At 46.0% G+C, this 13,293-nt stretch overlaps 1 protein-coding gene across 5 annotated transcripts in view; it reads right to left on the bottom strand.

The window, feature by feature from the left end:
• Window positions 1-5,738, bottom strand: part of ST3GAL5 (ST3 beta-galactoside alpha-2,3-sialyltransferase 5) — a 47,038-nt gene extending 41,300 nt beyond the window's left edge. Inside the window, exon 1 of one of the 5 annotated variants that reach the window (XM_014731056.3) lies at window positions 4,775-5,738. Coding sequence is in view for 1 of the 5 variants with exons in the window: in XM_023618781.2 (XP_023474549.1) it covers window positions 4,229-4,313 (85 nt within the window). In the remaining 4 variants the exon portion in view is untranslated. Of the gene's footprint in view, window positions 1-3,784; window positions 4,184-4,228; window positions 4,428-4,770 lie in introns of those variants that run through there. The other 4 variants (XM_070236215.1, XM_023618781.2, XM_023618782.2 and 1 more) reach the window with 4 other exon arrangements.
• Between the last annotated feature and the right edge of the window lie 7,555 nt (window positions 5,739-13,293).

The raw sequence follows: 13,293 nt of genomic DNA, 5'->3' as shown, positions 1-13,293 counted from the left end.
TTTTTACTTTATATAGTTTGAAGCTATGTTATTAGGTGCGTAAGAGTTTAGAGGTTTTTATCTTCCTGGGAAGTTGAAACTTTGATCCATCTGTTTCTTTTTGATTTTTTAAATGTAGCTACTAGAAAATTTTACATTATATGTGTGCCTTGGGTTATATTTCCATTGAACAGTGCTGGTCTAGAAGAAGGAAAAGCAAGAAGCCTGCATCACCCACCAAGTCCGAGATGAATAACGACTTGATTGCAGAAAATGACAAGCAAAGAGAGGAGAGTATTGGAGGCCCTGTTAAAGTACCACACACTGTCCTCCTCTCTTGCTGCTGGAGTCTAGAAGGGAACAAAGATGTGTGTGAACAACAGAAAGGAGGTAAAGAATCCAAAGAGGATGAAAAAGCAGAAGCTGAGGAGAGAGGCAGGCCAGGGAAGAAGTCATTCTCTACACATGTAGTAGAAAAACTGCTTCTGCTCTGAACTCAACACATATAAGCCTTTAATTATGAAAATGACACTTAATCCTATAAACAGCCTTAATATTCAAAAGACAGAACTACTATTCCATCAAAGTAGACCATTTTTGTTATTTTTATCAATTTTTCCCTCTGAATTAATCAAATCATATTATATGATACTTAACTATTATGATTCCAGATATTAAAAACCTGAAGGGAAAAGAGGAAGAATTCACGGGTACAGGAGCTGGCGAACCATCCAACAGCTTAATCCTGCATACTTTTCCATGCCATAAGAGGAGAACAAAAATGTCTTGTATGGCCTCAAAAGACCAAACAAGAAACGGGCTTTTCCTCTAGGACATGGGGACTTTGTAAGCAGAAATCCAGAGGTGCAGGGACGGCAGGTGGAGGTAGAAGTAAGTACAGAGAGCACGACGTAAGGAAAGCTAAGGGAGGAGAGGTTCCCAGGAGTGTTTGCAGCAAGAAGGGTGGGAGCTGAGACAAAGGAGAGCCGGGAGGCCAGAGAAACCCCCCTAGACAACAGAGGCTCTTGGAGCTAAAGCCTTCCTCACACAGTCCAGTCTGTCCGGCTGCTTGACCAGGAAAGACGAGGGCCTGGAGGTGACTGCACGTGCCGACAACATACGGGGCACAGCCAGGTAGAAACTGATCGTGACTCCTGGTAGAACTCCTGCCTCAGTCTCCCCAGTGAAAAGTCAACACGGCACTCACCACCGAGTAGCAAGGAACTACCAATGTAGTTATTCCAAATTGGAATACAATAGCTTCATCTGTAGCTCCCAAAGCTGAGGATACACACACCCATGGTCTAGCAATCACACCCCTGCGTGCACCCCCATCATAAACGCATATATGTATACCAAAGACAGGTAGGAGAACAGTCACAGCAACATTGCTGGTAACAGCCAAATACTGGAAACTGCCCAAATGTCCGTCCATAGTAAACAGATAAATACAGTCATGCATCGCTTAACAGGGATATGTTCCGAGAAATGCGTCGCTGGCAACTTTGTTGTTGTGCGAACATCACAGAGCATACTTACACAAACCTAGATGGTATAGCCTACCACACACCTAGGGCATATGGTACTGATCTTATGGGAGCACCACTGTATATGCCATCTGTCATTGACGGGAACGTCGTTACGTGGCACAGGACTGTATGTGTTATATTATTCACCCAATGGCCACATCAGCCATGAGAGTGAATACACCATAACGACAGGCAGCACGAGCGAATCTCAGAAACCTAACTCATAAGGAAGGAAGATGGTCACTGGAGGATTTCATTGATACAGGCGTGGGAGATCAGGCAGGGGTCATCCTCCAGGAGGAACTGACTAGAAGGGAGCACATGGGGAGTTCTTGCTTCTTGATCTGAGTGCTGAGTGCACGGGTGCGTTTCATTTGGAAAATGTGTTGAATGGTATACTTATGGTGTGTCTACTTTCCTACTAGGTAAGCTATACTTAAAAAAAAAAAAGCTCTCCAGGCAAGACAAGCCTGGTAGTATTCTTGTACCCTCTAACCTCATTGTTCTCCCACTCCCTTACACGTCTTCCTCGCTCCCTCTCTGCACATGTGCTTAAGGTGGGTCTCTCCCCATGGAGAGCTCACACGTCCCGATCCACATTCATGGCTTCCTCCCACATCAAGCCAGTGATTCACTCCCCTTTTGGAAGTCTTTGCTAACTTAGGTCAGTCACACTGATCTGGTCCTTGCTTCTCTTTCAGCAGTTGCGGAGTTCATACCATCATTAATGTGTGAACATTCCCAGTTGTCTTATTTCTGCCAAGGTTTCCCAGTTAGACTAAAATCACAGAGCATGACCTCTGGGAGCAACCTCAATCCTCCATGTCTCCACAGGCAGCTCGGATTAAGTCGCCCCTCAGGAGCTAGAAGGGTGTGGAAGGCGAGCCTCGTCCCTTCTCCCAGGGACTGCCGTCTCCAAGACACGCCCCTGGGCCCCCCCAGCACTGGGAGGGACTCCCACAGAGGACCCCGCACCTCTTGCTATTGTCTGTTCACCTTACAAGAGCCAACCTGCTAGATAAACTCCGCTCACTGCTGCCAAAGAGCCCAGCTAGGGAAGCAGGGAAGAACTGGAGGAGGCCAATCCAAGAACAAAGGGTTGGTTCTTATTCTGCCTTGAATAGATCCTTAAAATTCAACACCAATCTATTTTGATAGCATGTGACAATTTGGCAGTTTGTGCCAAAATTATAAGCCTTTTCAAAACACGCAGTCATAAACGCAAGCTTTTAGAACTTATGCCTGTCAGCCTTTTCTCTTCCTTCCATAAACCCCTTCACGCCTTCCCATTTCACCCATTTCTTTTCTTCCCTAGAGGAAGAAATGGCTACGAATCATAACCAAGGTTCACTTCATCCTACAGAAACAGCAGCACTCCTCTAATGGACAGACTGTGAAAAGACTCAGGACATTCTGGTTAGCGCTCTTCCAGTTCACATCAATCTCTCTTTGGCCATGTATTGCTTGGAATTTGAGTGATCCCTGGCTCTACCACTAGAAATATGACACTCTTCTAAACTGTCAAGCTTTCAGGATTACACACCTGAAGCCACAACCCACCCTGTTTCTGAGTCTGTGCCCCTTCACTCCACAGACATGGATTCCTCTTCCACAGTTTCAGGATACGCATCCTTCTGTGGAAGAGGATTAGCACTCAGAAGCCATGAGGAGGGCTCAGCTAAACAGCAGAGGGCAGGAGGTGAGTCTCCTTCCTCTTTGTAACCCCCAAACCCAGCACCTGCTTGGCACCAGGAGCAGGCAAGCCATGGGTACCAGATGAAGCACAGGACACAAAACCGTTTTCCCTTTTAAAGGGACGATACTTAATTAAACAAAGGCCATATACACTAATTAGGACATGAGAACACAAAATTCGTCTTTTAAGTCAGCTAGCGATCCTGCAGGACCCCTTTCATTTGTAAACACATTTTGCGGCCAGAATCACGTAACCAGGTCCCTGGACGAGACCTGGGCCATCAGCAGGTCTGTACTCCTCCAAGTACAGACCAGGAGACTGAGCCCCACAGGGCAATCAGTCGGCCAAGGTCACCTAGCTGGTGTGGAGTACAGGTAGGACGCCCCCTCTCCTTTTTTGCCCGGCTCCTCGGAGATGCTCTCCAAAAACCTTGCGTTACTCACTAAAGGAGCATAATGAATGCATACCTACGTCAAGTCACTGCTTACAATTCAGAAACCAAAGGTCACCAAAACCTGTCTCTTCCGCAAGCTGGCCGCAGAGAGGGGGCAAGAAAGGTCATTGGCAAATGTCTACCTACAGACACCAGATCACGCCGTCTCGATGGATGCAAAAGACAGTTTCCGAAGCTGTTAGTTACCCTGTGGCGGGTGTCCCGATCCCGTCCCGGGGAAATGAGTTAACTCGGCTCTGCTGGCTCGGAAGCTTCCAGCAATGAATTAAACCCCGAGGCGCTGCGGAAAGCTGGGGGAAAGGGGCCAGTGCGGCCACCCGACATCCCGGCCGTTTACCCCTGCGACTCCACCGCGTCCACACTGGTGCGGGCCGCGGCGCCCCGCTCCCCGAGGCCACGACTCTCAGCCCGCGCCCCCGCGAGGCGCGTCTGGGGGCGCCGAGCCCTGGGCGCTGTCCGCGGGGGCTGGGGCGGAGCCTCCGGGCCCAGCTAGGGGAGGGCAGGAGGATGGCCGCCGCCGCCCCCAGCCCGCCAGCCCCGCTACGCCGAGGAGGGGGCTGCGCCACGTACCTCGGCCGGCAGGTGCCGCCGCCGCCGCCTGGGTCCGCGGCTGCAGGGGACGCCGCTCCGCGCCGCCGGCCGCCTTCGTCCGCATACTAGGGAGGGGGCGCTGGCCGGCTGCCAGTCCCGGGCCCCGCGCCCCCGCCCGCCCCCGGTCCCGCGCTCGCTCCCATTCAGTCCCGGACCTTTCGCGGCCGGCGCGGAGGCAGAGGCGGGGGGAGGAGGGGCCACGACGGGGGCGGGGCCGGGGCCTCGCGTCACGAGGACGCGACAGACCAATCGGAGCGCGCGGGGGCTCCCGCGGCGGCCCGGCTCCTAAGACGCGCAACCCGCCGCCCCGCTGGGTTGGGGAAGCGGGGAGCAGAGCGCCCCCAGCGGGACGCCCCGGGGGTTGGGCCGGCTGGGGCTCGGGGCCCAAGTGCCCCCAGCTCTCTCGAACTCTGCGTGCGGTTAGATGGCGGAAGGTACGGAAGGTGTATTTAGACCGGTTGTAGGCTTTTACTGCGCAGAGGCCCGTAGATGCGGAGCCGGAATGAAGGGGCTTTACGTACTTACGTATGCACTTCGCTCGCCGGAGCAGCCCCCCGGGCTGACACTGGTCCGGAGTGCCTGGCGCCCTCGAGGGCAGTTAGAGAGCAGCCTGGGCGTGTCTGGGCACTTGCAGAAAAGCCTTTTGTTGTTCCACGTGTCGGAGAAAAGCGAGACAGCGCTGATTACCCATTAGTTTCCCAGATGGGTAATTGGAGCCCAAAGAGCAGAAGTGAGTTACCCTAAATCGTTGGAACATTTGGTGGCAGAGCCAGGATCAGAATCTGCGCTTGGAGCGCCCATTTTCATGCCTCCCGAGTCCCCCTTGATTCTGGAGAGAAAATGTCAAACAATTTTTAAAAGCATAAACATTAGTGAATCCCCAAACTCAGGAATTAAAAAGAGTTTAAAGCACTGATGTGATTTCTTCAACACGGCCAAGTGCGTGTGATATTTCTGTGCCTTAGGACTTGTTGACTCTTGAGTGAAGTCGGTGAAGTTGGTCTGCCTTCAGAATTTCTGGTTGAAAAACAGCATCACGATCATGCATCTGTGATGCAGGTTCCGGTATGAAAAAGCAGATCCCAGACCCTGAGCCAAATACATTTGAGTAAACCCAGAGTCTTGTCAGTCTTCTTTGCAGCAGCTTCCAGAGGGTGTGCATAGCTCCAAACAGTTTGGAGATGTCTGTGTTCTTCCCCTGGTGGGGTAGGGGTACTGGAAAAAATGTCGTATCTGGATGACAAAAGTCAGGAGGTAAATCTTGGAAAGGAAAGAGTGGGAGGACTCTGCCTGCACACCTCGCAAAGGGATTTTGCCTTTGCGAACATAAAACATAAAATGTTTCTGTATTATTCTAAGGTGAGGACAATTGAGCATTTTGAAAATATTAGAGGAAAAGCTGTCACTGGGAGATCTAAATCCAGTGGGTTGGCCAAGGCTGGCCAGGCAGAGCAGCTGCTGAGGCAGTGACAGCTGCAAGGAGAATGCTGAGCGCCTCACCCCCTCTCTCTCAGAGACCAGCCCAAAGCCTGCCTGCTTGACCAGACACTCCATGTCTCCTTGCCTAGGCTGCTCTATGCCTTTTCTCCCAGACACTCCTTGTCCACAAAGCCAGGCCCTGAAAGCGTTACAGCTGGCATATGGGTCAGCAGTATCTTGGCTTGGAAGAGTGGGTGTAAGGTGAAGGTGAGGAAGAAAGGGAGCTTGAAGCTGCTGCCTGTCCCACCCTAACAGGGCAGCTGTTTAGCTTACCCTGTACCCACTACCTCATTCACTCCACTCACATTTGGAGGGGAGAGAGGATGACGTACTTGTCCAATAAGATAAGCCCTGCCCTAAAACATCCTTTTCACTATCTGTGGAGCCAGCCTTAGCTACTGTTCTGGATGAAGACAGAGATCCCCAAACAGTAGATTGGATCAGTCACTACATCTCAAAGCCTTACCTGGATCTCTGCAAGTCAGAAGCTGGTATCAGAAAAGCTTCTGGACCCAGAGTAGCAAAGCTGTCAGACGATTTGTAAATCTGGGACAGTCACTATAATTTTGTAATTCTTTACAGTTCCTTAAATCATTCTGACAGCAGGCATTGTGGTTGCCCCCGGTGTCCATCCCACCCTCCCCCTCTGTGATGCAGCATACTTTTTAGGTAAGTTTGGCTCACTCTTAGCTCTGCTAGTGGGCTCTGCTTGTTCTAAGTTAGTGGTTCTCAAAGTACGATCCATAAAGCCCTGGGGTTCCCTGAGGACCTTTCAGGACATCTCTGACATCAAAATTATTTCATAATAATCTAAGACGTTATTTACCTTTCTCACTGATGGTGCAAAAGCGAAGGTGTGCAAAACTGTTGGTGCCTTCACCAATCAAGGTAGTGGCACCAAACTGTAGTAATATACATTCTTCACACACTCGTGGTAAAAAAAAAAATGCAGCTTCACTTAAGAATGTTGTTAATAGAGCAGTAAAAAATTATTACTTTGTTAAAATCTCAACCCTTGAGTAAGCATCTTTGTAATATTTTATATGACAAAATGGAAACTGCACAGAAAACACTTTTGCTGCAAACTGAGGTGTGATGGGTGTTTAAGGAAAAGGACTTAGGTGATCATTTCAGTTGTAAGCTGAACTAGCTGTTTTGGGGTTTTTTTTTCATGGAACACCATTTTCACTCGAGAAAACAACTGTCAAATTATGGTTATTTTGACTTGGGATTTGGTAGGAATTTTCTTGAAAATGAACAAAGTCAGCCTCTCTCTTCAAGGAACGCAGTTGACTGTTGCCAATGATGAAAAAATTCCAAGTGTCAAAAGAAATTTAGAATTTTGGAAAACTTGTACCATGATCAGCTTGACAAGTTCTCAATATTTAAGGACTTTTCTGATGGTGATATTAATACATGTGATTTTTGGATATTGGATAATGTATGATGTGCCAACATTTGGAAGACCTGCATTTGCTCAGTAAATCGCTATTTTCCAAATGGCTAACGCGTGATGTCACCAAATCGTATGTAGGTAAAATATCCATTTTAAATGCAAGGCAGACAATGGATTTTAATTTAAGAGTATGAAAAGTTTATAGATGAGGTTTCAGATTCCACAGCTCAACGACCTTTAAGCAATTACATGTTGTAGAGTTTTGGTGTAGTATTAAAGAAGAATATATACAATTATCTTAAAAGGCTATTAAAATACTCTTCCCTTTTCCAGTTACGTATCGACGTGAAGCAAGGTTTCTTCATGTACTTTGCCAAAACAATTTGCAACAGATGGGATCCAGAAGCAGATATGTAAATCCAGCTGTCTTATATTAAGTCAGACTTAGAGTTGTAAATATGTAAAAAAAAAAAAAGAAAAGAAAAGAAAGAAAAAAAAGCCATTTTTCTCACCATCTTTTTGTTTTGGAAAACTTACTTTTTTTATTAATATGTTATGTTAACATGTAATTTTAAGATTTTTAAGGAATTATTTTATTATTTTTAATGTATTTAAATTCTAATTTGGCAAGTATCAATAGATAAAGCCTCCATTAAAAAGATTCTTTGGGATCCTCAGTAATTTTTAAGGATGTAAAAGGGTTTTGAGACCAAAGTTTGAGACCTGCTGATATAAGCCACCCAGAGTCATGCCATCCTCCCTGCTGCTAGGATTGATTCATGGGTGGCCATAGGAAGCAGACTGATTCAATCAGAGGAAATCTCAGGAATTTATTGGATGGTGAGAGAGAGATGCTCTTATTTCCTGCTAGACAGGAACCAGGCAGTAAGTAGTTTCAGACAATACTGATAAGGCAGCCCTTTGAGACCACAGAAGAGCTTAGCTTGTGAAGAAAATAATGCTGTGGGAAGTAGAGAGAAAGATTAGAAAGAAAGCATTTCCTTTATGACATTTTTGAGCTGCTAGATCAAACCAGCCCTGCAGCCCATCCTACCTCTGTACATTCCAGTTTTATGATCCAATGAATTCCACTGTGGGTTACACTAGCCAAGCTCAGGTGCCTCAATCGATGCATTATGTCCAGTTTGTTCATGTTTTTTTCCTAAATAGGTGTCTGAGGCCTCAGGATACTATACTTTCTAGGGTTTACTCATTCAGCCTTCATCATTGCAATGAAAGTTAGCTTCTAAAGTGAAGTTGGAAGGCAGAGCAGGGTCTGGGGGGAAAACGGCCTAGCACAGGCAAGTGGGATGAAAAGTGCCAAAAAACACTTTTAAGAGCAATAAGGAACAGTGGCATGTGATGCTGAATAGCAAGATTATAGCAGATTTTTTATGTCCTTTTGCTTTTGTGTATTTCTCAAGTTGGACAACATGAGCACATATTGCTTTTATATTGAGGCAAACATAAAACTATGTTATTATTTTTTAATAGCCCACTGAATGGAGGAACAACCTTAGAAAGCAGGTGGGGATCAGAGAGCAGGTTGTTCTCATGGCAAAAAAACTCTTGGGCTCAAATTGCCAGCAGGGAAGAAAGAAGATCTGTAAAGGATACACATGGGCCCAGAAAACAAACTTCCTTTCATTTACAGCTTTGCCAGGAGCCAACCTCAAAGATTCAAAGGGATAAGCAAGATCCCCAAGCGTTAAGGCATCATTAATTATGCCTCAATCAAATTGGCTGGAATATTTGCAGTTTATACAAGAGAGGCAAATGTGAAGATTATGGCAACACTGGAAAGGGCTTAAGATATAATATTAAGTGAAAACAAAAAAGAGGACATAGATTGTTTGCAAACTTCTATCATGTGGCCCAAAACTGGAAGCAAACTTGGAAAAAGAAAACAGATGTGGTGTGAGGGTGGTGCGATCATGAGTAATCTTTTCTTCTTTTTTTAAGAAATGTCCTTTCATGTTGTAATAATGTTGTTTTTTACAATAAATAGAAATGAGGGGAGTCATTGGTTCAACTTACTGAGGTCTGTGAGGCCTCTCCAGATGGCCTGTTTCTTTTCTCCTGCCAAATGGCTCTCATCTGACACCAAGACAGAAGCTGGGCCTTCCCCAGAGCCTGGCGTCTCTGAAGCTGTTAGGAGTGATGCTGATGTGACTATTTTGTAGGTGGCTGGAAGGAAAGTAGGGAAATGAGTTGTAGCAGCCAAGACTAAGGATGTGTGTGAGGTGGGGGGTCGAGAATCCCTCGCCCCCTTCCACCACCTTGTTGTCGGGGTTCCAGCCCAGGCGTTGTCTTGGTCTGTTTCTCCTGGTAGGCTTTACCGTCTGTTCAACTCCCATCCGTGTCCTTCTGAGGTGCCGCCCCACCCTCAGTCCCCAGGGGCTGGAGCACAGCTGCAGCCAACAGAACGCAGACTCTGTCTGCTGCGCTGAAGCACAAAGGGAGTCTGTCCCTTGAGGTTTTTCTAGGAATGTTTCCTGTGAGCAATCACGGGAGAAGCAGGAATCAAACAAACAAAGGAGGGAAAGAGACGTTACAGAAACCTCTGGGGAAGGCTGTCGGCTGGCAGAGGGCAGCTCAGGTGGAGAAGACACTTCCGCCTGGACTGAATCCTTCTGGAAGTTGTGGGGCACGTATTGATAGATGCAGGCATGTCTACAGGCCCTCATTCTGTCCATCCGTCACCAAATAGTCATTGCACAAACATTTGATGAGGGCCTATTATGTGCCAGGCATGATGCTAAGTGCTTTACATGATTCATTTTGTCTTCACAACACCCCCTTGAGGTAGGGTCTTCTTATTTGCATATCTTACCTAAGGAAGTTGAGGCTTGGAGAAGCTTAGGGAAATGAAATAAGCTGCCCAAGGTCACATGGCTCCGAAGAAGCAAAGCCAGGATTTGAACACAGGCCATCAGACTCCAGAGCCCACCTAAGATGCGGTCCCCGCCCTGAAGGCCCAAATGATCTAACTGAAGAGAAATACACTTTTAAACAAAAGAAAAAACAAAACCAGTAACACAACTAGATGTAAGAGAAGAACCATTAACAAAAAGCCATGGGAGCATCAAAGAGGCCACAACTGGACCTGCCTCAGGGCTCAAGGACACTTTTTGGAGGGATGAAAGTTGAATTTGACTTTGAAGGATAAGGTAGCTGTATTGGTGGGGATATCAGTTTGGGGCTGTATTCGTTTTCTATTGCTGTGTAACAAAATACCACAAATTTAGTGGATGAAAACAACACAAATTTGTTATCTCACAGTCTAAGTCCAGGTACAGTGTGACTGGATTCTCTGCTCAGGGTCTCAAATGACTGAAATCAAAGTGTTGGCCAGGGCGGCATTTCTCGTGTGGGCTCGGGGTCCTCACTCAGGCTCACTGGTTTTTGGCAGAATTTATTTCCTTGCAGTTACAGGGTTGAATTCCTCAATTTTTTTGCTAGCTGTTGGCCAAGGACCATCCTGAGCTCCTAGGGGCTGCCCGCAGTTCCTTGCCAAGTGGCCCCATGGGAAGTTCGCATGATGGATGTTTGCTTTCTTCCAGGCCAGCCAGAGCACAGCTCCATTGCTTTCTCTTCTGCTCCCCATCAGACAAAACTCTCTGCTTTTAAAAACCTCATGTGATTAGGTCAGGGCCACCCAGACAACTCCTTATTTTAAGATCAACTGATTAGGGATGTTAACTATATCTGTAAAATCGCTTCACAGCAACACCTAGATTAGTGTTTGGTTGAATAACCACCAGAAAGTGTGCATACACCAGAGATTAGGAATTCGGGGAGCCATCTTAGAATTCTGCCTACCACAATAGGATTTAACAAATGGAGAAGATGAGGAAGATAGAGGAAATAGGATGAGCAAAGGATTCTGGGAGACTGCTGGAAAATGACGATAGAAAAATGAGTGCCATGTTTCCAGCAACATGGCAGCGTGGATTCTGGAGAAATCCACCAAGTCAAAAATCCCTAAATTGCTGGGGAAATGATTCAAAGCCTGTTTTTACAGCAAGGCTGAGCTGGCAGGAATGGAAGGAAACCCCTCTGAGGCAGAAACTACGAGAAAGCATGAATCTAGAGAGGTGAGCGGGAGCCAGAGTTTTCCTTGGGGCCATCTGTTAACTCTGGCCAACGGGACAACCAGGCTGGGGCTAGAGGTAGGGGACAAAACCTAGACTGAAGGAGAATGTGAGATTGGAATGGAGAGCCTTATGCACGCCCAGAACCCTCAAAGGGTGGAAATTTCAGTGGGTGTAGTCAGATCTTGCTCCCCAGAGAAACAGTAGGATTCTTGTAATAGATGGTTATTTGCCTCAAGATATCTGATTTTAGTTCAGGGTAGAACCAAAATAAAGAAAAATGTTTCCCCTGAGAATTCTCAAGCAAAAGCCCACACTCATGCAGGTTTGGGGCTGGAATTTTTATCACCTTTGTGACCAAAAACCTTTTAAAGTGGTTCTAGGTTGGTAGCACTCTTAGGCACTTGTAAGAAGAAAATCACCTCTAGGGACCTGCTCTTTAGACTCAAGCCTAAGATAATGCCCACAAAGTTCCAAGGAATTTGAGTTTGCAATTTATAATATCCCAATACGCACAAGGAAACAAGCCACGTGAGTGTCAGCAGAAATGATAAAATGAAGACTCAGACCCACAAAACCCGCAGAGAACGGAATTAGGAGATTCAAAATATCAAATAAGTTTGTTCAATATGTTTATGGAAATAAAAGAAGGTATTGAAAGTATGACTAAGAAATAAAAGCAGGAGACTGTCAATTATAACTCAGACTATCAATTACAACAGGTCAAATGATAGAAGAGACAGATAAAGATATAACCGGTGAATTAAATGATAGATACAAACACATTACCTAAAAGGCAACACCAAGAGAAAAGAGTTATAGGAAAAACTTAATGAGATTAAGAGACATGAAGGATAGAATGAGTGAAGTCTAGCACATGCCTAAGCAGATTTCCAAAAAGAAAAAAATAGAGAGAATGATACAGAGGCATTAAAGGAAGAAATCATGACTGAAAATTATTCCAGAATTGTTGAAAAACACAATCCTCAGCATCACAAACCCCAACAAACCATAAGCAAGAAAATTAACAGAAATCCTAGACACATCACGGTGAAACCGCAAAACACTAGAGATACAAAGAAAATCTTAAAAGCAACCAGACGGTCAAGACAGATTATCTACGGAGATATAGTAATTATGCTGGAAGTTGCCAGAAGGCAGGGAAATAGTATCTACAAAGTTCTGGGAGAATATAACTGTCAACCTAGAATTGTATAAATAAGGAAATCATCTTTCAAGATCAAGGGCAAACGGAAAACATTTTCTGACAACAGAAACCGATGATCACACCCTGAGTAAGAGGACTTCTCAAGGATGTTGGTTAGAGATAAGGAAGATGATCTTGGAAGGTCTAAGATGCCAGAGCGGAGTGTCAATCAAAGCACAAGCCAAAGAGTTGAAACATGAAACTTGATTCTGAGAACACAACCAGCTAAATGCACAAAACCGGGACAATCATTCATGTGGACCCTAATATTTGGAGAAAAACGTGTGTAGGGAAGCAATGGAAGATGCGATTGGGTCCAGATTTTGAAAGACTTACCAGCCTAAGGTGTCTGGACTTTGTTCTCCTGACAGGAGGGAGATATTAAATTTTTATCTTAAAACAGGATAAGATTAGATGCCTGGGGGCACCAAGCAGGTCACTTAAATGAGTGAAGTAGGCTGTGAGACAATAGGAAGTGGGGACCATAGGTGGGGACTATGGGGTGCCCCTGGAGAGCCTCATCTAAAGGGGACAGTCACTGCTCAGTTCTTGGGAATCGCTGCTGTGTGGGAATTGAGCACCCTGTGTTGCTAGATCATCAGATTTTTCCAGAGAGGCTAGAAATCGGGATTTGTAGGTCAATTCTCTCCGTTTTAAAAAGTTAGCAACAAATTTATTTATTTATTTTTAATTGCAGGGCAGATGGACACTGCATGGGTGCAATGAAACTTCCACACGGAGGGCCTGAAGGTCTATGACCTCCGTACCGATATAGGTGATGAAGCGGAAACGTAGTATGATGGAGTGTGCAAAATCAGCCTAAGAGGTCAGCCCTGCATCTCTGCTGCCTCTTCAAAATTACCTTGTC

Source organism: Equus caballus, chromosome 15, assembly GCF_041296265.1.
Source record: "Equus caballus isolate H_3958 breed thoroughbred chromosome 15, TB-T2T, whole genome shotgun sequence".
Taxonomy (NCBI): domain Eukaryota; kingdom Metazoa; phylum Chordata; class Mammalia; order Perissodactyla; family Equidae; genus Equus; species Equus caballus.
Note: the sequence above shows the minus strand (reverse complement) of the source record. Positions and strands in the feature narration are given on the sequence as shown.